The sequence below is a fragment of the Humulus lupulus genome, chromosome 3 (genome assembly GCF_963169125.1).
Source record: "Humulus lupulus chromosome 3, drHumLupu1.1, whole genome shotgun sequence".
NCBI classification, from domain to species: Eukaryota; Viridiplantae; Streptophyta; class Magnoliopsida; order Rosales; family Cannabaceae; genus Humulus; species Humulus lupulus.
This window is the reverse complement of record NC_084795.1, coordinates 39,927,208-39,954,542: the sequence shown is the minus strand read 5'-3', so window position 1 is coordinate 39,954,542 and position 27,335 is coordinate 39,927,208. Positions and strand designations below refer to the sequence as shown.

At 38.9% G+C, this 27,335-nt stretch overlaps 2 protein-coding genes across 2 annotated transcripts; one reads left to right on the top strand and one right to left on the bottom strand.

Moving 5' to 3' along the window:
• Positions 1-796: 796 nt before the first annotated feature.
• On the bottom strand, positions 797-1,573 carry LOC133823979 (mitogen-activated protein kinase kinase kinase 20-like). Its single transcript, XM_062256840.1, has one exon. The coding sequence runs from the start codon at positions 1,571-1,573 to the stop codon at positions 797-799; it is 777 nt and encodes a 258-aa protein (XP_062112824.1).
• Positions 1,574-22,716: 21,143 nt separating this feature from the next.
• LOC133823978 (uncharacterized) lies at positions 22,717-25,944 on the top strand. Its single transcript, XM_062256839.1, has 5 exons — positions 22,717-23,195; positions 23,330-23,490; positions 23,602-23,740; positions 25,235-25,239; positions 25,676-25,944. Exons 1-5 carry the CDS (start codon positions 22,717-22,719, stop codon positions 25,942-25,944), a joined length of 1,053 nt encoding a protein of 350 aa, XP_062112823.1.
• The last annotated feature ends 1,391 nt before the right edge of the window (positions 25,945-27,335 follow it).

Here is a 27,335-nt window from a genome sequence, read left to right as displayed (position 1 = left end):
AATTTGATGCATTTTTATACCAAATTATTTCCCTTATATCATATAATTGGCTAAATTTTGATATTTATTAATTCACTTTTCCTTATCATATTAATTTTAAAATGAATTTATAAATCAGGTGCAGTTTCTATTACTTTTAAATCCATACTAATAGATTCTGTCCAAATTAATGGTTTAATGTCATGAAAACTTAACTACTACTACTAATAATAATATAGTTGATGACCAACCGAAGGTTAAAAATATTTGAGAATTAAGGCATGTTTTTTCTGCATATATATGTGACTTCTCATCAGGGGTGATCAGGGGTGTTCTAATTAAGATTCATCAAATAATAAATTATAATAATTATATATGCCTATATATGCAGAAAGTATCTTATTCATTAAGTTGATATAGATAGATATAAACGAGATATAGATTAAGAGTAAGACTGCATGGTAATTAATTAAAGAGAATACATTACGCGCATGAGCAGAGCAGTAAAAAATAAGCACACACACATATATGTATATATATAGATGGAATCATTTTATATATAATGAATTGGCAAATATAAACATATATTATCGATCTGAATAAAATTAATTACATGTAAAAGTTCTGAATGAATGAAGAATTAATATAATCAAATAAAGTGTAGGTATGCTATATCTTTGTCTGTTGTGTTTGGGGATATATGCATAAGTGGCAGCAGAAACCACTTGATATTCTTCTTCTTCTTCATTCACCAAGAGCAATAGCAAGAGCAAGAGCAAGAGGGATAATCATGAAGTGACGAGCACCAGCAAACTACTCAAGGTCTTGGGGTTTCACTGCAGACTCCATACATAGCAAAGGGATGAGACAAGAGCATCTGAGCAGAGGGTCTCTCATTGGGGTTCCTGGTAAAGCACTTGTCTAAGAAATCTCTAGCAGTGGGCGTAAGGTATTGTGGCAGAGGCGGCGTTTCTGTACCAATCTTGAGCAACAGCTCCTCTTTCTGCAGCCTCTCATTCCATGGCAGACTTCCTGTCAACATTTGAAGAACCACACAGCCCAGAGACCAAATATCAGAGGCTTGCTCTTGAATATTTTCCAACACCGACTCTGGAGACAGATACATTGAAGTGCCTCTCACTCTAAGCATTGACTTATTATTATTATGACCATTACTATCACCAGTCTTGGTCTTCTTGGCTAGACCCAAATCACCAATCTTGGCCATGAAACCATCAACTCCATAAGGATTATCATCATCACAATGCACCAGTAAAATGTTGTCCGGCTTCAGGTCGCAGTGGACATATCCCTTTCCATGGATGAACTCAAGCCCTCGAAGAATGGAGCGAGTGTGTGGTCTTGCTTGCGACTCACGCATCCCTACAGACACGGACACAGATGCAGACACAGTAGCAATGGTGCTTCTCTTGATCAAACTACTCAGTGATCCGCCGAAGGCATACTCAAGGAAGACATTGAGAATGGGTTCGTCGTCGTCGTCGTCGTCGTCGTCGGGGAGGGTATAATCATGGGCGTAGCACTTGATGATGTGAGGACTGGAGCCCAGAGAGTCATAGACCACCTTTTCCATCGACAGCTCGTCGGAACAGCAAGTCTTTGCAGATTTTACGGCCAAAAGAAGAGGGCAGTGTCTGAATCGTGCTGTCCAACCAGTTTCAACCGGGAGAATGGCTACAAAAACAGACCCGAAGCCTCCTTCTCCCAGTAACTTACCGCGCCACCATCCACTGCCATAACTATATATACTTCTTTCTAACTTACACTCACCAATTTCATCATCATCTTCTTCTTCTCGTCCTCTCTTCTTCCTCATCTTCTTCCTCATCTTCGATGATTATTGATTGATTGATTTTTTATTTTTATTTTCAAGATTATTAATTTTTAATTTTGTAAAACCCTATACCATATAGTCAAATATATAGATTATAATTTGTTTTTTTATTTCTAAATATTCTCGATTTTAAAAATTGAATATCAATTTAGATTTTCAAAAATTTATTTTAAACTTTTTATTTTATTTTATGGAATATATAATATCAAACCTAAAACAAATTATAGATATATATGTTTTTTTTTATTTCCTAAAAATTCGGTAAAAAAATATTCAAATATCAGTAAAATAGACATTGTTATTCTAGAATATTCTATAATAATATAATATTAATAGGTTAGTTTTTATCATAAAATATAAAAATTATCAAAGAATAAACTAAAATCCGGAATATATGTATATTTGAAAATTACTTAGAATCCAAGGTTTAGTACAAATAACAATAATAATAATAAAAAAATAACGGTTCTTAAATTAATTTTTAGTTTCAATTTTTTGGGAAACTGACACTTGTTTTTTTTTTTTTTTTTTTGAGGAATTGGGAGACTGGTAGTTATTAAACTTAGTAATAACTTGAACATAATTTTCCTTGTATAATTTAATATGGATATTTTATGGGACAAATGGTCATATTCTAGAGGCCAAAAATAAAGAAATGGTGCTGACCAAATGAATATTGAATATAAAAGAAAATGAAGTATATATAAGAAGATCTAATGCATCGGTATTGTTGGTAATTTTGCATTAAATATAAAGTAAACAAATTCATTTTATGTTGTGACTCACCTAGTATATATATATATATATATATATATGGGCTTGAAATAAAAAAATATATACTAATTGTCATTAAAGACTATAAAAATTATAATTGTCTATTTCAAACAACAATTATAATTATTTTTAGTAATTTTATTTTATTTTTTAGGAGCTTAAATGTTATAAAATAATTTATGAGATTTTTTCAAAAAGATACCTTTTCTGGTGTTGATTTACTTTTTTACAGTTCTTATTTTTTTTTTAAAAATACTAAAGTTTTCATAAAATATGTTTTTAAAGTTTTATATTTAAAAAAAATACGGTGTCAATAAAACAACTAAAAAACAAAAATAAGACAACAACCAAACATTAACCCTATTTTTTAAAATGAAAATATCTCGATAATTTGCCAAATTACCAAAATACCCCTAAGCTCACCCCGAGCCGAGTATTTTACCCTGTTGTGATTTTTCCACTAACTAGCTCCCTAGGATCGCCTCATGCTGGGTAACTGAAAGATATCCACATAATAATGTGTTCGCAATTATATATTACACATATTTACGATTATACCCTCAATGGGTCAATATTACGAAAATACCCTTCTAATAAGAAACGGGCCCACATGCATACTTAATACACTTAAACATGCAAGCAAAATCATATCATAATATAATTCATATAATTCACATAATAGCATGCTCGTAATTTCTAAGCATATAATTAATTCAATTATTCCCTCTTGGCCCCCTAATCCAGGCACTAAGCCATATTAGGGAAATTGAGGTGTTACAATTATCCCCTCCTTACAAGAATTTTGTCCCTGAAACATTACCTGAATAGCTCAGGATACTGATCCCGCCTGTTGGATTCTCACTCCCAGGTCGTGTCCTCGACCTTGCTGTTCCTCTATAATACCTTAACTAAATGTATGGTTTTGTTTCTCAAGACTTGTCCTTCCTGTCTAGTGTTTGGACTGGTTGTTCCTCATAGGAGGGATCTTCCTGAAGCTTCAGACCCTCGTAAGTCGATACATGAGTCACGTCTGCCACATAATTATGAGGTTTCAAGACATAAAGTACATTGTGCACGACCGACAACACTGGAGGTAAGGCCAATCTATAGGCCTCCTGACCTATCCCCTCCAAGATCTCATATGGTCTCACAATTCTATGGCTTCGCTCGCCCTTCATCCCAAATCTCCTCACCCCTTACCATGGTGAGACTCTAAGGAAGACACAGTCTCCCACGTTGATCTTCACGTTCCTACATTTCATATCAGTATAACTTTTCTATCTACTTTGAGAAGCGAGCATCCAAGCTCTGATCTTATCATTATCCTGATTGGTCCTCTGAACTGCCTCGAGACCCAAGTATTTCCTTTCTCCTGTCTCATCCCAATGAATGGGCGATATGCATTTCCTACCATACAACATCCTATAAGGAGCCATCTTAATGGTCGACTAATAGATGCTATTGTAGGAAAACTCTATTAAAGGCAAATACTTACTCCAAGACCCTTCAAGGTCTAGCACACATGCTCACAGCATGCCTTCTAATATATGTATCGTCCTCTCAGATTGTCCATCTTTCTGAGGATGATAAGTTGCACTAAACTTCAGTTACGTGCCCATTGCCTTTTGCAAACTTCCCAAAAACTTGGAAGTAAATGTGGGGTCTTGATTTGACACGATCAACCTCGGAGCTCCATGAAGACGTATTATTTCTCTCACATAGAGATCCGCGTACTGGTCAAACGTATAAGTCATTTTCACTAGTAGAAAGTGAGCTAATTTGGTGTATCTGTCTATAATAACCCACACCGAATCATGTTGACCCACCGTCTTGGGCAATCCCACCACAAAATCCATTGTGATGTCTTATCATTTCCACTCCGGGATATCCAAGGGCTGTAGTAGCCTTGCTAGTCTCTGATGTTTAGCCTTGATCTGCTGACACATCATACACTTGGCCCTCTTCATCCCTGACCACCAATATAAGGTCTTCATATCCTGATACATCTTCGTGGTGCCGGGATGGAGATAGTACGGGGTAGTGTGAGACTCATCCAGAATCTCTTGTCTGATAACAATATCCATTGGAACACATATCTGACCTTCCTCTATTCTCTCCAACAGTGTTGACTATAGCGTAATGTTGGCCAACTGGCCCACCAACAACTCTATTCCCTATAACTGATCAAACATATCATTTATCCTTGGTAAAGAATACCTATTCTCAATGGTCAACTTACTCAGTTCTCTGTAGTCTATGCACATCCTTAGAGAACCATCCTCCTTCTTCACAAATAAAATTGGTGCACCCCATGGTGAGAAACTGGGTCTAATAAAACCCAAGTCTAACAACTTCTATAATTGTATCTTTAGTTCTTTCAACTCTGCTGGGTCCATTCTGTAAGGTGCCCTAGACACTAGCTATGCCCCAGGTGCCAGTTCAATAACAAATTCTATCTCTCTGTGTGGCGGCAACCCTAGTAATTCCTCTGAAAACACACCTAGGAATTCACAGTCTAACCTAGTCTTTTCTGGTCCAACTGGCATAACCTGAGTGGTATCCACCAAGTTGACCAGGAATCCTATGTAACTTTCTCGCAATAGGTCTCTAGTCCTCAATGTTGAAAGCATAAGTACTCGGGGTCCATGCACATTGCCAACAAATACAAATGGGTCCTCACCCTTAGGCTCAAAGGTTACCATCCTTTTCTTAGAATCTATGGTTTTCCCATACTTCTCTTAACCAATCCATAACCATGAATCATGTCAAAGTCAGTCATAACCAACTCTACTAGGTCAACTGACAATTCTTTGTCGTCTACTATCACTGACAGCGATCTAACCCATCTCCTGGATACTACCAAATCCCCCAGATGACGTCTTATACATCTGGCGCACTCTGGATATGTCCTCCAGTTCTCGTTACCGCTATGGCTGCCAACTCGTACACCCCGTGGCCTCCTATCAGGGATGGAAGCCAACATAGTATCTGGGGTCTTCCTTTTCTTATCACTAGGGCCTCTGCCCCTACCAGATCCTTTAAAGGGGAGGTCCCATTCTCCCGGTATCCCTTTTGGCCGCACTCTCGTGACAAATTTTGTTCTCAACGCCCTCTGTAGTAAGGGCTCTTTTTACTACCTGAGCGTATGTCGTCACTCCAGGTACTATTGTAATTCTGACATCCAGGGCTATCATAGACCGTAGCCCCTGAAGGAATCTTTCCTTCCTTGTCCCATTGGTGGGCACCAAGTCTACAGCAAACTTGGGTAATCTATCAAACCTCAATGCATACTTTGTCACTGTCATATTCCCTTGCAGCCGTTTACTGAATTCTTTAGCTTTTGCAGCTCTAACTGCCTCATTATAATACTTTTCATTGAACTGCGTTCTAAACTCTTCCCAATCCAAGGTATTAATGTTCCTAGTTGGGGATACTACCTCCCACCAGATCCGGGCATCCTCCCGAAACATAAACGTGGCACAAGACACTCGCTTGTTGCCCACCATCGTCATAAATTCAAGGATGGATGTAATCATACTCATCCACTACTATACCTTGAGTGGATCTTTGCTACCCTCAAAACTGGAGGGTGCTACTTCCTGAACCGTTCATATAACAACTCCCAACGGTTCTCTTTCTCAGACTGCTGCTATACGACCGTTACTATAGTAACGGGTGGTGCAGCTGACGCAACGTTCCCTGCAAGAACCTGTTGCTGTCCCCACTGACAAATCACTTCTTCCTGCCTCTACAGCCTAGCTTAGATATCAACAAGCACCTGTTGCCAATTTTCAGGAGCTGGCGAAGGGGTCTGACCCTAATTATCATTTTCGGCCTGTATTCCCTGGCCGATTTGTAGATCTGACTGCCCTGGAAGCATACTTCCAAACATGTACCTTGTTGCAGTAATCAATTCGACCATTTAGGTAGTAATAACTAAACCTCTTGCCGCCCTATGGGCCAAGATTGAACAAAAAAACGTTCAAACTCAACAATCATGCTAATAAGCATGTCAATTCATAATTATATCCAAACATGGTGCTAATAAGCATTACCTGGCACTCATAGACAATTACCGATGCTAATAAGCATTTTATGACATTTATAGACAAATAGCGATGCTAATATGCCTTTCTTTAACATTTAACAGTGCTAATAAGCATATCTTAGCATACATGTATCTATAACATCGCTAGTGAGCATGTCCTGAACTACATGTCCATATAACAATGCTAATAAGCACTTCCTTTTGCATTCACAAGCAATGTCAATGCTAATAATCATCCTCGTAATCTCACACATATACAGTCATGCTAATAAGCATGGAAATTCATATTCATGCTCAAAAAAAGTGCTAATATCCACGTTTCTGGCATTCATACACATAACATAATGTTATTAGCATTTCTAACATTCAAGAGCAATAACGATGCTAATAAGCATTTTCTGACACGCATAGGAAAATAACGATGCTAATAAGCATTCATTTTAACATTTTAATGGTGTTAATAAGCATCTCTTGGCATACATGCACATATAGCATCGCTAATAAGCGTTTCTGACATCAAAAAGTAATAATGATGCTTATAAGCAATCCTACAAAATTTACAAGCGAATTTTGTGCTAATAAGCACATCCTTAACGTGGACACATCAGTCAAGGTCCAGGCCCTATCAGAATAGCTCATGCTTTCTATTTAAACAAGCGGGTAAGGCATATATATTTCTTTTAAGCAATTGCACACATAATTATATTAATAGTTACCGAACCCTGAGTCAAGCTTGTCTTTAGAGGTGAGTGTACATGCCCAGTCCAGCATCGGGAGCCCTTAAACCTTGGTAGCTCTAATACCAAATTGTAACGCCCTGGTAATTAGGGTATGTTACAACGTGTGTTTAAATTAGTGTGGGACTCGCTAAACGAGTCATTTGGACGAAAACATGTGATTAAGCCACTAAAGGTTCATGTATTAAAAATCTTGGTCAACGAATAGACATTTCCAATAAAAGAAAAAATTTAGTCTTTACATGGGATCCCAAAATGCAAGTTTAAAATTTTGTTTACAATTTAAGAATTACAAAGTAAGCTGACCTAAGCGGCAAAACAAGGTCCAACCCTAGTTCCCTTGCTATACCTCGGTCGTGGTGGTCGAGCAGAATGCATATGTACACATCGCCCCTAACGCTCTCCAACTCATGGTTGGCCAAGCTTCTCCTTACCTGCACCACGAAGCACATGTGAGCCAAAGGACTCAACAAGAAAGTATACTAACAAATTTCGATAGTCATCATAATATAACCACATGCTTGACAGTAATAACTAAAACCAAGCATACACACTGTACCAGTAAGTGACCATAGTGTCAAACAAGTGCGTGTCACACTCCCATTCATTCATATGGAATCTGAGCCAGTCAAGTGCTTAATGCACTCCCAGGGTCGCCTAGCCATAATGACCTGTCCTCAGCGTGCATAATGCTGATCACGACTGATAAGCTGAGCCTTACAAATCCTCGACTTATTAGTTGACCTTGTAAATCCTTGACTTATAAGATGACCTTGTAAATCCTCGACTTATAATCAAGCCTTGTGAACCCCTCGACTCTTAAGTCGAGCCTTGTAAACCCCTCGACTCATAAGCCGAGCCCTTTTTGAATAAAATATACCCTCGACTAGCAAGCTGAGCTTTTGGTTAGGTGCAATAGACAGTGAAATGACCCAAGTTTCCTAATAAGGCTTAAGGCCTTGATTAGGGGGCCAGGATGGAAAATTTTGGAATTATATGATTATGTGATATTCATGTGTATCATTTTGTGATTATGTGAATAACATTATAATATGACTTAATATGCATGTTTAGGTGTATTAAATGCATGTGGACCCATTTCTGTTTGTAGGGATTTTTTCATAATTTGGCCCGTTATGGGTATATTTGGCATATATGTGGTATGTGTGTGGTACTTCATTATTATTTGGTTATGCTTGGGTTACTCGTCACGAGACGATCATAGGAGGCAAGCCAGTGGGAAAGTCACAACGGGATCCATACTTGACTCGGCGTGAGTCAAGGGGTATTTTGGGTATTTAGCACATTATCGGGATATTGGGTAATGAGAATAAATATTTGATGATAAATTGGGAGTTAGTGAGATCAAGGGGAAATTCTGGGAATTTTGACTATTTTACCCCGGGGGCGTTTTTGGGACCACGAGCATTAGGATTTGCTTGAGGTTACTTAAGCTTGAAGTAACTTGTCAGAATTATAAAAGAACGTTTAGAACATTCTCTCTCCCTCCCGTTCCCTTTTCGACACTTGTTCGCATTTTCGAAGGAAACTCAAGTTTTAGGACTCGGATTTAAACAAGGATCAAGGCATAGAGATTCTAGGAAAGATTAGAAGCTTCTTAGACGGAGGATTTAGTTGGGAAACGACTCAATCAGAGGTAATCCAAGTTTTAAGTTCTAAGTTTTTAAGCTTTGATTAGATTTTATGTTTTGATGAGTTTTTGGATGGATTGAGATTTGGGTTTTATTGGTTTTGGGAGATTAGGATGTTTGGGAACTTTGATTTTGGGATTTGGATATGTTTGGGTAGGCTTTTGGAAGGTTTTAAGTGGGAAAAATCGTAGGGCAATGGCTGGTTTTGTGGTCAAGTCGCGACTGGGATGAACCATAAGTCAGGAAGAGAAAGCCTGGGGGGCGCGCCGCGACCCAAGAGGGGCCAAGTCGCGGCCTGCACCCTGAAGCACAGGCAAATGCTCTCTGACTTGGGGCAAGTCGCAACCCTCAGGGCCAAGTCATGACTGGCTTGTGCCTTTTTTCCCAAATTTGGTTTTTAGCCATGGGAACTTAATTCTAAGGGACTGGGATCGATCCTACTACCCAGTTAAGTAGTTATCGACGTCCCGGAGGCTATGTTTGGGTCTGGAAGTATTTATTTACTCATTTTGATGAGGTTTTATATTATGGTTGTGACTAAGTTATTGCTAGGGGCTTGGAAATAGGATTATGCTTGAGGGTTGATTATTGGTAACCTGTGCATGGACCAAAGGTTAGAAAGTTGCACCCAGTATGTGATGCATGTGATGCATATGATACATGTGATTAGGGCATGACATGAATATTGAATATGGAATTGTTCAGAGCTTGAGTCTTTGTAAATGTGCATGATCATAATTATGCTAGTGAATGTTGAGTAAGCATGCTGAATGCCTTATATTTTGATATTTGACATATGATATATGCATGGGTGCATTGCTTACTTGTGAATGGTAATGACTCATTAATTAGAAACGGCACTGGTCGTATGGAATTGACCTATGAGTCAAGAACAACATAAGTGTATTGAACACAGAGATGAAATGATTAGATCTAATCAACATGAGCATTAAATGCTTGAACGACCCCAAGGTCGAAGAAAAATAAAAGCGCTTGTCTGGTCTAAAGGCTAGTTACTTAGAGCCAAGGCCAAAAGGCTAAGGTGACTAAAATGTCACATGGCTTAGAGAGCGAATCCCCAGACATGAACTCATTAGCCATCTACTCAGGGAGCGGATCCCTAGAGATGGACTCATTAGCCACCTATTCAGGGAGCAGATCCCTAGAGATGGGCTCATTAGCCATCTATTTAGGGAGCGGATCCCCATAGATGGACTCATTAGTCATATATTCAGGGAGCAAATCCTTAGAGATAGACTCATTAGTCATCTATTCAGGGAACATATTCCCAGATTGACTTGATAGTCATCTATACAAGGGGCATGGCCCATATTCATTTATTTGGACTTGCCTGCATGCATTAATATGGCTATTACTACTAGGCAGGCTTATTATGATTTAGTGACATGATATTACCTATTTATGAGCATGTTGAGTTTTCTTGCTGAGCCTCGGCTCATAGATGCTATGTGGTGTAGGTAAAGGCAAAAGAAAGGTGGACCATCCTTGAGTTAGAGAGCTTAGGTGACGATGTGTACATATGTGGCTGCTCGACCACCATGACCGAGGGTTTAAAGAGGTCCTAGGGTTAAACCCTATTTTCCCACTTAAGTCAGCTGGTTGTAAATATTTTATTGTAATTAACCTTTAAAATATATTTTGGGATCCCAATGTATAGAGTAAACGTTTTAGTGAAACGTTGTATCTTTAACCAAAAATTTTAACCCTAAACCATTAATCACATTTAATTACACGATTATGGTCAAATGAATCGGTTAACGAGTTTAGCACTGTTTAAAATGCAAAATGTAACGGTCCCTGGGTAGTAGGGCGTTACAACTTTGAATCAGAGCAAGCCAAGAGTAAGGGTTCCTATAGACAAGCTGGACATGTACGCTCGTCACTAAAGACAAGTTTCACTCAGGGTATGGTAACTATTTATGTGGTTATGTGCAGTAAATGCTTTACCTGCATATTGTATTAGGGAGCATGAGGTTTTGATAAAGCCTGATTCTTGATTATTGATATGATTAGATGATTACCTTCTCATTGAATATATGAATGTGTCATTTGCATGCTGGAAGTGAGAGCGTGGTATGTATGTTGGAAGATCAGGGGTTATGAATTGATGAACGAATGCTATGGGCATGTTTTTAGCACTGTAGTGGTTTGTGAATGTAGTGTGGTATGATTATTTCCGTGGGGAAGGCTTTTGAATATGCTCATCATGTTTAGTGGGTTAGTTATTGACTGCAGATTCAATCAGAGGTTATGTATCCAACGCAGTTAATGAGACCTGGTGGTGGTTATACCAAGGCTGGAAATTATAGCCAGGGTTTGAGTTCTTCACCTGCCCCTCAGAATTTCCAGCAGGTGTTTAGAGATGTGCAATTAAGATTGCAGAGGCAAGAGGAATATATTAGGTGTTTGAAACAACAACAGAATCTGTCAGGGAATACCTCTTCCTTTGCTATGCCAGGAGTGGCACAAGTTTTGGCTCAGCCTAGGGTTGAGAACATGTAGGAATTTCTTTGTGGAAGATTCCAGGAGTATTACCCTCTAGTCTTTGAGGGAGGCCTAAATCCGTTCAGAGCTGAGCAATAGATGGGCATGATTAGTTCCATCCTCGACAGTATGGGGGTGGTAGGTCACGATAGGGTGATCTATGCTACATTTGTATTGCGGGATGATGCCCGAACATGGTGGTATCCCAGACACGAGATACAGCTGTGATGGACTGGAAAGAATTTAGGCAGTTCTTTAATGAAAGATATTACTGTGATGCAGTTAAGACTGCTAAAATGAATGAGTTTCTGAATCCGGTTCAGGGAAATGCAACAGTAACAAAGTACGTTAATAGATTTGATGGGTTGGCCAAGTTTGTTTTTGATATGGTACTCACGGATGTGGCTCAGAAGGAAAGTTTTATCTAGGGATTGAATCCCAGAATAGTTCAGGGCGTTAGAGTTGCCCCAGTGCATGAAATCTCTACCTACGTTCAGGTGGAAGGGAAGGCTCTTGTGGTTGAGAGCACATGAAATCAGATTGAGAAGGAGAGTGCCGGAGAGCACGGAGCTCAAGCAGTGATACCTCCGTTTATTGGATCGGACAAAGATTGGAAATTTTACCCAGAATGCACTTGGTGTAAGAGGCGTCATCTGGGAGAATGTTGAGCAAAGACATGTTTCTTTTGTGGAATGGTTGGGCACTGTAAGAGGAATTGTCCAAGGCGAAGGAAGGATGAGCAAAAGGGGGTGGACAGTTTGACTCCAGCTCGAGTGTTCGCTCCGATGCAGTCAGAGACTGAGACTGAGGTTGCTTCCTAAATGGGAAATTCTAGATGAATCTCATACTACCTCTTATTCTCTTCATCCAGGCATCATGGAGATGTAACAGAGTCTGAAAGCTTTATATTGGTGGCCTGAAATGGAGATGGACGTAACATAATATGTGGTAAAGTTCTTAACCTGTTAGCAGGTCAAGACAGAGTATTAAGAACCAGTAAGGCCATTGTAGCCTTTATGTATTTCATACTGGAAGTAAAGAAAAATTGCGATGGATTTCGCGGTGGGGATGCCCAAGATAGTGGGCCAACATGATTTGGTTTAGGACATTATGGATCGGTATTTAGAGTGTGCTCACTTCTATCAGTAAGGACAAGTAATATAGTTGATCAATATACATACCTCTATGTGAGAAGGGTAGTACGCCTTCATGGAGTTCAAGATCTATCTTATTAGATGAGGACCCTGTTATTACTTCCAAGTCTTGAGGAAGATTGCAGAAGGTGATGAGTATGTAGTTTGAGTTTAGTATAGTTCATTATCCTTAGACTGATGGTAAATTAGAGAGAGTTATCAAGTTATTGGAAGGGCACTTTATGAGATGCTGTATGGTAGAGAATTTATATTACCCATTCATTGGAATGAGATGAGTAAGAGGTTATGTTTGGATCCTGAGGTGATTTAGAGGACCATTGAGGTTATTGAAAGGTTAGAGCTCGGATGCTCGCTTCTCAGAGTAAATGGAGAAGTTATGTAATTTGAAATATAGGAACATGGAGTTCCAGGTGGAAGACTGTATCTTCCTTAGAATATCACCATGGAAAGGGGTGAGGAAATAAGGGCAAGTTAAGCCCTAGATTAGCAGGGCCGTTTTGAAATCTTGGATAGGATCAGTTAGGTTGCATTTGGATTGGCCTTAGTTTTGGCACTGTCGGCCGTATATAGTGTATTTCATATTTCCATGTTGAGGAAACATGTGTTAGATGAGACTCATGTGTTGAGTTATAAGAATCTAGAATAAGAGGGTAAGTTATCCTGTAAAGGGTAGCCAGGTCAGATATGTGACAAAGAGAACAAGGTTCTGAGAGACAAAGTTATACATTGGGTTAAGGTATTATAAGGAAATAGTAGGGTCGAGGGAGCGACCTGGAAACTAGAATCATATATGCGGGATTGATATTCCAGGCTACTCAGATAAAATTTCGAGGGCGAAATTTCTGTAAGGAGGGGATAGTTGAACGACCCAAATTTCCTAATAAGGCTTAGGGCCTTGATTAGAGAACCAGGATGGAAAATGTTGGAATTATATGATTATGTGATATTCATGTGTATCATTATGTGATTATGTGAATATAATTATAATATGACTTAATATGCATGTTTAGGTGTATTAAATATGCATATGGACCCATTTCTATTTAATTGGGCATTTTTTATAATTTGGACCGTTATGGGTATATTTGGCATATATGTGGTATGTGTGTGGTACTTCATTATTATTTGGATATGCTTGGGTTACTCAACACGAGACGATCCTAGGAGGCAAGCCAGTGGGAAAGTCACAACAAGATCCATACTTTACTCGGAGTGAGTCAATGGGTGTTTTGGGTATTTAGCACATTACCAGGATATTGGGTAATAAGAATAAATATTTGATGATAAATTGGGAGTTAGTGAGATCAGGGGGAAATTCTGGGAATTTTGACTATTTTACCCGGGGGCGTTTTTGGGACCCCAAGCATTAGGATTTGCTTGAGGTTACTTAAGCTTGAAGTAACCAGTCAAAATTATAAAAGAACGTTCAAAACGTTATCTCTCCCTCTCGTTCCCTTTTCGACACCCGTTCCCATTTTCGAAGGAAACTCGAGTTTTAGGACTCGGATTCAAGCAAGGATCGAGGCATAGGGATTCTACGAAAGATTAGAAGCTTATTAGCCCGGAGGATTTAGTTGGGAAATGAATCAATCGGAGGTAATCCAAGTTTTAAGTTCTAAGTTTTTAAAGTTTTTAAGCTTTGATTGGATTTTATGTTTTGATGAGTTTTTGGATGGATTGAGAATTGGGTTTTATAGGTTTTGGGAGATTAGGATATTTGGGAACTTTAATTTAGGGATTTTGATATGATTGGGTAGGTTTTTGGAAGGTTTTAAGTGGGAAAAATCGTAGGGCAATGGCTGGTTTCGTGGTCAAGTCGCGATTGGGATGAATCAGAAGCAAGGAAGAGGAAGCCTAGGGGGCATGCCGCGACCCAAGAGGGGCCAAGTTGCGGCCCGCACCCTGAAGCCCAGGAAAATGTTCTCTGACTTGAGGCAAGTCGCGACTGGCTTGTGCATTTTTTCCCATATTTGGTTTTTAGGCGTGGGAACTTAATTCTAAGGGCCTAGGATCGATTCTACTACTCAGTTGAGTATGATTCGATGTCCCAGAGGCTAGGTTTGGGTCTGGAAGTATTTATTTACTCATTTTGATGAGGTTTTATATTATGGTTGTGACTAGGTTATCGCTAGGGGCTTGGAAACAGGATCGTGCTATGAATCATGATTTAAACGAGAAAAGAAGAAGAAATGGTGGTAAAATGGAGATTTTTGTGGTTGTTTGAGTCAAATTGGCATTAAGATGAGTTATAAGAAGTTTTTGATGTAGTTGATGAAGGAAGGATTTCAAATGGTCAAAATCTGAAGAAAAAAAATAGAATTAGAGTCGTGGCATGGGCTTAAGGGTCGCAACTCTAGCAAAGTCAGAGGCTGCATAACCTGCTGAAAGGAATTAGGGCCCCGACTTGGTAAAGAGAGTCGCGATGCTAGAAGAAATAAAGGCATATCTAGGAGGCGCATGGAGACATGGGCCGCGACCTGGGTGAAGAGGGCCGCAGCGCCTGAAGATCCTGACGAATGCTGAAGTGCCTTGAAAAGACACGGGTTGCGACCTAAGAAAGGCCAAGTCAGGACCCGCCTTTGCCAACATAGAGGAATTCATTTTTTTTTATATAAATTCAGACTTTAGGTTTTCAAAAGATAATTAAGTCAGATTTTTTTTATTACGAATTTAGAGAGAAATTCTTATTTTGCAACATTATTTTATGCAATTTTATATTTTTATTTCTTCTTCAAGCTTTTGTATTGTATGTGTATTGATAATTATTTTATGATTGTAGTCATGCCTGGTATGAACTAATTCCTCTATCTAGGGGTTAATGTATACGCTTGAATTTTGATTTAATTTTATTATGATGTTCTATTGATTGTTCTTCTTTATTCTAATTTGTATGATGTTTGCCTAATGATAGTAAGTTCCTGATCAATATTTGCTTGATTTATGATTTTGATTCAAAATTCGAAAGACGCGAGTTGAATATGTTATCTTTATATAAACATATGTTACATATTGAACGAGAGTACATGTATGACTTGTGTATCAATTGGGTTACCTTTCTTAATGCCTGCTATGTGTTTAAGTTTATCACAGAGATGTAGAAAACCTGCATATAGGTTGAGATCTTATAATAGGAAGAAGAGATTTAGAACTGATTTGTAAAATTAATAGAATGAAAAGTTGATGAAGTTAATACCCTAGGATTTAATTATTGAATCAATCTTAATTATTGCAAAGTTTATTTCAATTTTTAGTCTTAGTTTAAAAAATCACTCTATTTTCGACAGCGAAATAGAAAGATAGAATTGGTTATTGGTACTTGATTGATAGTCTCCATGGGAATGACTCTTATTTACTATCTATATTACTTGAATCGATTGTGTTTACTTGCACATCATATTTTCGCTATTAAGTTTTTGGCGCCTTTGTCGTGGACTATTTGATCAATATCAAATAATTGATTTTTGTTCTAATTTGGCTTCTCTTTGACATTTTAGTTAATATATTTCCTTGCTTGCCACTTGATTTTAGGGTTAATTTGTGTATGTGACGTCAAGGATTGGTGTCACTAGTGCATGTTGATCCTTAGATTGAGAAGGCTTGTAAGAGGAATAGAAAACAAAAAAGGTTGGAGAGAATGTCTCTGTAACGACCCAAATTTACTAATAGGGCTTAAGGGCCTTGATTAGTGTGCTAGGAGGGCATAACTGGATTATATGTGAATTAAATGATTAAAAGCATGTTATATGATAATTTGGATATCTGTGATGCATGACTATGTGTATTAGTATGCATGTAGGCCCTGATTAGGTTAGAAGGGCATATTCGTAATTTTGGCCCGTTGAGGGCATAACTGTAAATACCTGTGATAAATTGTTGAGACCACATCATTATGTGGATATATTTGTAGCTTGTGACTCGAGGCGATCCTAGTGAGCGGTTTAGCAAAAAAGTCACGGCGGGGATTTATACCCGGCTCGGGGCGAGCTTGGGGGTATTTCTGGGAATTTAGGAAATATATTGGAGTATATTTTGATATTGAAGAATATAATTTGTGTTTAGTTAGTGTCAGGAAGTAAGCGGTAAATATTAGAGACATTCGAGGAATTAGCGGGAATTGAGTGTAATGAATAAAATGCCCTTAGGAGGTTTAAAAGCTTAGTTTTACATGGGAGGGCAGTTTGGTCTTTTGGTGTTTAAAATCAGAGATAAGGGTCATGCTGCTTTATGCCTTAGTGGGATGTGTAGAAAATAGTAGAAGTCTGAAGAAAAGAAAGGAAAGAAGGGAAAAGAAATAGAAGTCTCTCTCTCACGGTTTGGGGTTCTTTCTTCAATTCTTGGGGTCTTTTGGAACTAAAATTCAGAGGAGCTCTTGGCTAAGGCTATGCACTTGAGACCTTGATCAAGTTTGAGAATTCAGCAAGGAGTAGGCATCCAAGTGAGGTAAGTTTCTAGGTTCTGCTCTTGTGTTTCTGGTTTTGGCTGAGATGATTTTCTAACTTGAGTTTTGGATTGAAACAAGGGGGATAAGCTTGAGGAAGTGAAGGGCTTGAGGCTGAAAGGACACTAGGGATAATATAGGTTGAGAATCTACATTGAAGGTATGAAATTCTAGCTCTAAAGTCCCGAGGTTTTAGTTGTTTTCTGTTGAGTTTTTGAGCTCTAAGCTCAGCCATGGTGATTTTTGAATTTTGGGGTGCATGTGATTGAATTTCATATGGTTAGGTCATTTGGGGTGAGTTGGAGATGTTGGTAGGCTTGCTTTGATGTTTGGTTGAAGTTTGGAAGAGTTTTTGAAAGGTTTGGCTCGGGGAAAATCGAAGGAAGAAAAAATAGGGTTGGTTGTGATGTGACTAGCATTGTAGCACTAGCCTTTGGGCACTACATCGCTAGGCCTTGTGGTCTGGGTGTCTGTTGGCTCTATTTGTAGCACTATAGCACCCTCTTTATGGCGCTGTAGCGCTACCCTATTACCAGAAGACGGTTTTTGGGATATTTCTTAGGGTTTTTGCCTGGGGGCTCGGGGTTTGATTCCACCACCCCGTTTGGTGGAATTAGGGCTTCCCGAGGGCTCGGGATTGGTCCCGATGTTAGGTTTTGGAATTGAAGTTTGGTGTGGTTCTAACTTGTGACCATGACTAGGTGTACGCTAGGGCTCGGACGGGATCGTGCTTGAGGGTCGAATTGAACAAAGCTATTAGAATCTAAAGGTAAGAAACTGCACCCGGTTATGTATTAATGATGGGACTAAGAGCTCCCTATACATGAATTGTGTCATAGATGGTATTATGCCACGAAACATGTGATAAGCGACCTAAGAGTGCCAGAATCTATATTTGCGCACAGGGCGCAACTCGGCCACTAGTAGCTGAGGAAAGCTTAATATTCACTGAGTTCGGTTTAAGCGGGCTGGAGTTAGTGGGGTAAATAGGGGGTGCGCCTAAGGGCGTCGACCCTCTTTATTATGTGAATTGGTCCTAAATGTTTAACGATGAGTTTGGTATGCTGAATATCTATTTATATGAACACCATGGATTGTTGAGTATATGGCTATTCATTATGAGTTGCTTAATTGCTGATTTGCAAATTAATTGCTTAATGATTATGCTCTGTTGTCTGGTTTCTTGCTGGGCCTTGGCTCATGGGTGCTACATGGTGCAGGTAAAGGCAAGGGAAAAGTGGACCAGTCTTAAGATGGAGAGCTTTGGGGCTGAATGTACATAGTCAGCTGATCAGCCGCCACGACCGAGGAGTGGTACAGGGCGAGAAAAGCCTAATTGTTTGTTTTGCCCTTAGTGTGGCTAGTAATTGTACTTTTATCCTGAAATGTTGTAAAGTGTCTTTTAACGCTACTACTTTTGGGATCCCATGTAAAAATGTTTGATTATAAGAAATGAAACTTTTGAGACCAAAATCTTTAACCCTAGTTCAACTGTAGTTTCAGTAACACGTTTCTAACTAATGACTTGATTAGCAAGTCTTGCACCTTTATAAACACACAGTGTAACGGTCTTCGCTATCCAGGGTGTTACAGTCTCAGAATGAGAATAATGGTGCCAACAACAATGTTAATCAAGGCAATCTGGGTAATGTGGGTAATGTTGTAGTTGAGGCTAACCCACCTTTGAGGGATTTTGTACTCCTTACTATTACCGGGATACATTCTAGTATTTGTCCGCCTATTTTAGAGGCGAATAACTTTGAGATCAAGCCATCGATTATTCAGATGGTCCAGAACTGTGTTCAGTTTGGGGGGCTACCTAACGAGGATCCTAATCTACACATCACCAACTTTTTAGAGCTATGTGCTACATTCAAGCTAAATGGGGTAAGTAGTGATGTGATTCGATTGAGATTGTTCCCGTTCTCTTTAAGGGATAGAGCTAAAAGTTGGTTGATTTCGTTGCAAGCCAACTCTATTGTCACATGGGAGGATCTTGCCCAAAAGTTTCTTGCTAAGTATTTTCATCCTAATAAATCAGCCCGGATTAGGGGAGAGATTAATAATTTCCACCAGTTGGAGGGGGAGTCTCTATACGACGCTTGGGAAAGGTTTAAGAAGTTGCTTCGAAAGTGCCCGCATCATGGGATAGAGAAATGGATGTTGCTGCACACTTTTTACAATGGTTTGGGGGGAAACACCTGGACCATAATTGATGTAGCAGCGGGTGGAGCATTTATGAGCAAAAATGCTAATGAAGTCTATGACCTGTTAGAGTAAATGGCCATGAATAATTATAATTGGCCTACAGAGCGTGAAAATAAGAGGGTGGCTAGAGTCTTAGAGGTCGATCTTATTGCTTTATTGATCGCTCAAGTGACATCTCTAACCAAGCAATTGCAGCCGAATAGCCTTGCCACCCAAGCAATGCAAGTACAAAATGTAATGAGTTGTGAGATTTGTGGGGGTTCGCATTCTTATGAGCAATGCCTAAGCACTGCTAGTTGCTCAACAGATGTGAACAGTTTTCCTTTGGAACATGTACATGCTATTGGTAACTTCCCAAGACCTTCCCACAACCCTTACTCAAATACATATACTCATGCGTGGAAGAATCATCCCAACTTGTCTTAGAAAAATAACCAAGGATTATAATCACAGTATCCACCTCAACACCCACCTCACCAATGACCTATGGACTACACCCAAGGCCTTATTGTGATCCAAAGCCACACCCATCTCATCCACCACCACATCCTCCAATGAACCCACCAACAACTCAACCTGACCAGTCAAATAAATTCATGACAGAGACAAGGTCTTCAATCAGGAATTTGGTAACACAAATGGGTTAGTTGGCTAAACTACTTTCTAGTAGACCACAAGGGAATTTTCCTAGATCCATAGAGGTAAACCCAAAGAAAGTTGTCAAGCGGTCACTTTAAGGAATGGTACGAGTTATAAGGGACCTTCAGTTTCATTTTCAGAGGAAGAGGTGAAGAGTCAGGATAACCAGGCAGCTACACCAGAGCAGAAGAGGGTCGCTGATGATCTTCAGAAAAAGGGTAATTAAAAAGTTGAGATTATGGAACCTACTCCTAAATTATCGTACCCTTAGATGTTTAGGAAAGTGAATCTCGATAAGCAGTTCTCCAAGTTTCTTGAGGTGTTTAAGAAACTTCACATTAACATACCATTCGCTGAGGCTTTGGAGAAAATGCCCAGCTATGTGAAGTTTATGAAGGATATATCATCCAAGAAAAGGAGAATGGAGGATTTTGAGACAATGGCTTTGATAGAGGAGTGCAGCACCATCTTATAAAGGAATCTCCCTCAGAAATTAAGGGATCCAGGAAGTTTACTATCCCGTGCACCATAGGAAATTTTCAGTGTGAGAGAGCTCTTTGTGATTTGGGTGCCAATATCAATCTAATGTCATTGTCAGTTTATCGGAGATTGGGGTTAGGAGAAGCGCGCCCCACTACAGTGACACTACAGTTAGCGGACATGTCTATCAAGCATCCTACTGGGATTTTAGAGGACGTCCTAGTAAAAGTAGATAAATTCATCTTCCCAGCATATTTTATTGTATTAGATATGGAGGAAGATGAAGACATGCCTATTATATTGGGAAGACCATTTTTAGCCACAGGGCAAGCTTTGATTGATGTCCAGAATGGTGAGTTAAGGCTTAGAGTACAAGGTGATGAGGTAGTTTTTAATGTCTTTAAAGCCTTAAAATACCCTCATGCTAGTGACAGTTGTTTCAGTGTCAGTGTATTGGAGGAACAAAGTGAAGGAGTCAAGTCTATTGAGGACCCACTTGAGTTGAGTTTGGTTGCAAGCATGGAGGAGTGTGATGGTATTGAAGCCAGCGAATATGTTAAGTGGTTGAACTCAGGGGGGGCAAGTTTATAAAAAAATATATGAGGAATTGGGGCAAGTGCCTGAAAGACTGCTCCCTTCTATTGAGAAACCACCATCCCTTGAGTTAAAGACATTACTCGATCACCTTCGATATGCATATTTGGGTGAGAACAACACACTGCCAATTATTATTTCCGCATCGTTGTCTACTGTGGAAGAAGATAAGCTACTTAGGGTGTTGAGGGCTCACAAGCTAGCTATTGGGTGGACTTTGGCGGATATTAAGGGTATAAGCCCTTCAATCGTGATGCGTTGTATATTAATGGAGGATAATAGTAAGCCTAGTATCGATGCTCAGAGGAGGCTTAATCCTTCAATGAAGGAGGTGGTAAGGAAGGAAATCCTTAAATGGTTGGATGTAGGGGTGATTTACCAAATATCTGACAGTGCATGGTTTAGTCCTATTCAGGTAGTCCGGAAGAAAGGTGGCATGACGATAAACTGAATAAGGCAACCAGGAAGGACCGTTTCCCCTTGCCTTTTGTAGATCAAATGTTGGACAGATTGGCAGGCCATCCTTATTACTGTTTCTTGGATGGGTATTCAGGGTACCATCAAATTCCCATTGCACCGAAGGACAAAGAAAACATCACTTTCACGTGCCCCTATAGAACATTTGCATTTAGGAGAATGTCATTTAGGTTGTGTAACGCTCTAGCAACGTTTCGGAGATGTATGATGTCTATCTTTTCAGACATTGTGGGAAAAGGTATAGAAATATTCATGGATGACTTTTCCGTCTTTGGGTCCTCTTTTGATGGATTTTTGGCTAATTTGGAGATGGTTTTGAAAATATGTGAGGAATCAGACTTAGTATTAAATTGGGAGAAATGTCACTTTATGGTGACGGAAGGAAAAGTCTTGGGCCATAAGATTTCATGCCATGGTATTGAGGTAGATTGGGCCAAGATATCTACAATAGAAAACTTACCTCCACCAGTGTTTGTAAATGGGGTCGTAGTTTTTTGGGGCCACGTTGGATTCTATAGGAGGTTTATAAAGGACTTTTCAAAGATTTTGAAGCTCTTATACACTCTACTTATGAATGGTGTGGTGTTTGACTTTGATGCTGAATGTTTAAGGGCATTTAATACGCGAAAGGAAAAATTGGTTTCTGCTCCTATTGTTGTGTCACCGGATTGGGATCAACCTTTTGAGCTTATGTGCGATGCGAGTGATTATGGAGTAGGAGCGGTTATGGGACAGCGATTTGACAATGTATTTCAAACAATTTATTATGCTAGTCAAACCTTGAATGATGCTCAATTAAATTGTGCAACTACTGAGAAGGAATTACTTGCAATTGTCTTTGCGTTTGATAAGTTCAGGTCATATTTAATTGGTAATAAGGTGATTTTTTATACATATCATTTTTCTATTAAGTACCTTATGACCAAGAAGGATGCCAAACCCCGCTTGATTTGATGGGTCCTATTATTGCAAGAGTTTGATATGGAAATTCGTGACAAAAAGGGGACACAAAATCTAGTTGCAGATCATTTATCTATATTGGAAAAAGGAGAAGAGCCTAATGAGAAAGAGGAACAAATTGATGACAACTTCCCGGATGAATAGTTATTTTCCATTGAAAGTGAAGATAAGTTACTGTGGTTCGATGATTATGCCAATTATTTGGTAGCTAAAGTTATGCCTCTGAATATGTCAAGGCAACAACTTAAAAAGTTGTATTCGGAAGTCAAGCATTATTATTGGGATGAGCCCATTCTCTTTCGTCATTGTGTTGATCAAGTAAGTAGAAGATGTGTCCCAGAAGAGGAGATGATTTCCATTCTTACTCATTGCCATACTTTACATTCTGGCGATCACTTTGGAGGAACAAGGACAGTAGCAAAAGTTTTGCAATGTGGGTTTTATTGGTCCAGGTTATTTAAATATGCTAGTGCCTTTGTCAAGAGTTGTGATCGTTGCCAAAAGACCGGTAACATATCAAGACGAGATCAAATGCCGATGACTGGAATTCTTGAAGTTGAGTTTTCCGATGTGTGGGGAATGGATTTTATGGGACCTTTCATGTCATCTTTTAATAACCAGTACATTATGCTTGTAGTGGAATATGTTTCTAAATGGGTGGAAGCTACAACAACTCGTACTTCTGATGGTAAGAGGTACTTAAATTCCTTCATAAAAATATTTTTACCCGATTCGGTACTCCAAGAGCAATTGTTAGTGACAAAGGAAGTCATTTCTGCAACAAGTAATTCATTGCTCTATGCGCTCGTTATGGAGTTCGTCATCGAAGGGCTTTGTTCTATCATTCACTTGCCAATGGTCAAGCAGAAGTGTCAAATTGGGAGATAAAAAGTATTTTGGAGAAGACTGTTAAAACATCAAGGAAGGATTGGTCGAAAATGCTTGATGATTCACTGTGGGCATATCGCACAGTCTTTAAGACTCCGATCGGTATGTCACCGTATTGATTGGTGTTTGGAAAGGCATGTCATTTACCGGTGGAACTTGAGCACATAGCTTACTGGGCAATAAAACAGCCGAATGTTGATCTATTTATTGCAGGACAAAATAGGCATATGGAGTTGAACAAGCTTGATGAATTTCAGAATGAAGCCTATGGAATGCAAGGATTTATAAAGAAAATTCTAAGGCATTTCATGATAAAAGGATACTTAGGAAGGATTTCTAACCGAGAGATAAGGTGCTATTATTTAATTCTCGATTGAAGCTTTTTCCGGGAAAATTGAAGTCGAGATGGTCTAGACCATACACAGTTGTTGTCTCATTGCCTTATGGAGAGGTGCAAATTCATAGCAAGATGACAGGACATTTTAAGGTGAATGTTCAGAGATTGAAGCACTATTTGGAAGGACCGGTAGAAAAATGCAAGTCTGTGTTGCACTTGGAACCCCTCTGAGTTGGGTGTTCAACGTTCGGCTAAATGACGTTAACTACAACACTGTAGGAGGGATTACTATAATTTTTTTTTTTAATTCTTAATTATTTGAACAATTCTATTTGGTTGTGTGTTTGGATTTGTATAGATTAATTTTGTTTTTATTTAGTTTTAGAGTAGGTTGTATGTAGAAACCGTGCAATTTGTGAAAGTTTTCAAATACGTCTGGAGGTCAAGTCGCGACTTACTCTTATAAGTCGCGGCCCTAAAAAAAGTCAGAGAGCTCAGAAAATAAAGGAAGAGGCGGGTCGTGACTTGATCTTATAGGTCGCAGTCCTAAACGAAGTTAGAGAGCATGCGAGTTTTGGTAGAAGAGGTGGACCACGACTTGCTACAATTGAGTCCCGTGCCTGTACTACAAAAATTTGAGAAAATTTTTTTAGGTGCCTCCATCAGAAAGGGAAAATTCATTACAAACCCACTTTTTCTCAAGCCATAACCCACATTTCGAATTTTTTTCTCCTTCAAACCCATTTTTTTCTTCAGAATTCCTCTCATTCTTAAAACCACCATAAAGCCAAACTCACAACTTCATAGATTCATATTCCCTCCCTTCCTTCTTCTAATCCAAACCCTAAATAGTTTTATATGTGGCTTTGAAGACAGGAGGAGTATTTGAAGAGTGGGAAATATCAACAAATCAAAGGTAAATAAGTCTTTAATTTTCTATGTTCTTCAAGTTCTGGGTTTGAAGTAGTTTTGTGCTAGATAGACAAGAGATTTCATTGGAATTTTGGGATAAATTGTTAGTATATATTGTGTTGTTTGAGTTGGTATTACGATTTTCCTATTGTTGGGGTGTTATTCAGTTGAGGGAAGTAAGAAAATTTAGCGGAAGTGCTGCAGAATTTTTGTAATGGCATTTAGTGAATTGTGTTATTATGGGACCAAGAAAAAATCCCGCTAGGGCTGCTTCATCAAAAAATGCAAATTTCCCCTCCACATCCCGCAACCAACCACCACAACCACAGCCAGCCCCACAACCACCACCACCCTCTCCTCAAGAGTTTGACCCTACTAGATTCATTATTAAAGATGTCTTTGACCATTATCACAGGTTGTCTCAACGACAAGTCATTCAACAATGAGGACTAGAATATCAAGACAAACCGTATCCTTAGGAAACATATGAAATAATTCAAGCCGAAATTAAGGGTCGCAATTGGTAGAGTTTTGTGGACCATCGAATGACCAAGGCCAATTGCTCCATGATTTATGAATTTTATGCTAATTTTTCAGGAGCGGTAAATAGGAAGGTCTTTTTGAGAGGGGTATGCGTGGAGTGTCATATTGATAATATTGATGCTTTATATGGATTACCGATGTTGTCCTAGGAGGATGATGAATACTATCAGATCACCTATTATAGTGAGATCGATTAGACTGATGTGGCTGAAACATTGGGCATTCCCGAAGTTCTTTTTGTAATGCAAGATGGTCAACCGAAGAATTTCAGAAGGTTTCAAATGAACAGAGTGGCTAAGGCTTGGACTCTTTTTGTGAGTCCAAGGCTTATGCCCAACACTCACCTATCTGAAGTTGGGGCTGATTAGTGTCTCCTTGTGTATGCTATAATGAAGGGACTCTCTGTGGATATTGGACGAGTCATACACACTAGTATCTGCTACTTGTGCTGACTGAGTACTACTCCTAGTTTGGGACATGGTTCAATGATTACAGATTTGTGTGAGGTGTGGGAGGTGCCTACATATCCTAGTGATATTTATAGGAAAGCAATGGGGCCTGTTTCTTGTGCTTCTGTGTTCAAGTTCAACGAACCATCTTTGGAGCTTCCTGTAGCACAACCCCGACAAGAGAGAGTTGAAGAAAAGGGAGATCACCCTAATGAACCTTCCAATGTCAATGTTCAACAAGAAGAACTATCCGGAAAAACCAACATACCCATAATTATTTGGGGGAACTTCACGATTATCATCGAGCCCAAGTGAACCGGCAAAATGAGTTGGTTTATCGGTGGTCTAACCAAGAGGAGGCAAGCACTATTTTCCTTATCCACCACCATGGAATCCTTTCCTAGAACCACCACCATTATGAGATATTCGTAGTAGGTAAGTTTTCTTTTATAAAACATTGGGGGCATTTTGTTTTATTTTCCTTAAGTTTTCTTTCCTTTCCTAGTCATTGTTTTGTTTATGTCATTATGAGTTTTAAGTTTTAAGTTTGAGTCTAAAGTGAATTTATTGTGAACCATGATTGCCAATGGAGATAAAGTGAATGATAGATAGTATAATTCAAAGAAAATGAATTCATGAAAACTTGTGAAGTGTGTTAACTGCTTTTGTATTTCATTTTAGTGTGCCAACATACTTAGAAAACATTTTCATGCTCTATGAGTTGTACAGTTCAATTTTTTTATGCATGTTGAATGGATTTGTGGATTGTATAGTGAGAATTGTAAATTCTAGAACTTTCTTATTTGTTATTTGAGGTGAAATAATACATCATGCTTGTTTGAAAAAATGATTTAGGCCATTTTTTGATCGTTTGAGCTTTTCTTGCCAACCCTGAAATTCATTTTCCATTTATCACCCTTGTTGAGCCTAATTTTGTACTTTTTTGTTCTAAGACACTAATAAAGCCTAAGAATTGAAACCTTGATATAAATCCTTCCCTAAAGATATTATGATGCACGTGATGACAATATGGTGGGGATTTGTATTGGGGTTATTTGAGGAAGGCTAGTGGGATTCGAAAGAGAAAAAATAGAGAGAGTATATGTACAAACATTAAAAAAGAAATTTTCTTGTTTATATATGAATTACACTCCCAACGTATAAAAAGAAATAAGTTTAGGGGAGTGTAGTTAGTATCTTAAAAAAAAGAATAAAAACATATTGTTGATCCACGATTTGGCCAACTGACACGGAGTCGAAACGTGATTGATATGAACGAGTGTATAGAAAAGAACGCAATGACAAAAGTAAAGAAAACACAGCAATTTATAGTGGTTCGGCCCCAAGATCTGGTAATGACCTACGTCCACTTAGACTGATATTGATATAAGAATCAGAAGGGTGATCAAAGAACCTGGGTTCAATGAGTTTTACTAACCTCTGAAGAACAATACAAGTTTACTTGGAAAATTACTATAGTTTTGACTGATTAAAAAGCGAAGAAAAGGTCCCTTCCTTTGAGCTATCTCTTGCTATTTATAGGCTCAAGGAGGGTTACAAGAGATTGTTACAGATATTCTTCCCTGAATAATCGGATATCCAAAAGATTGTATGAGATAAATTCGGGATTCATAAAGATCTTCCCATAAAAGTTTCCTTGTACACGGAACCATTGACCAGACTGGTCGCGGGTAAGAGGGCTTACC

Coding starts and splice junctions, on each gene's coding strand:
- LOC133823979 (XM_062256840.1), bottom strand. CDS start 1,573: ATGGAAAAGGTGGTCTATGACTCTCTGGGCTCCAGTCCTCACATCATC.
- LOC133823978 (XM_062256839.1), top strand. CDS start 22,717: ATGCCTCTGAATATGTCAAGGCAACAACTTAAAAAGTTGTATTCGGAA. Junction 23,196..23,329: donor CGTACTTCTGATGGTAAGAG/GTACTTAAATTC, acceptor TCGTCATCGAAG/GGCTTTGTTCTATCATTCAC. Junction 23,491..23,601: donor AGTCTTTAAGACTCCGATCG/GTATGTCACCGT, acceptor TATTTATTGCAG/GACAAAATAGGCATATGGAG.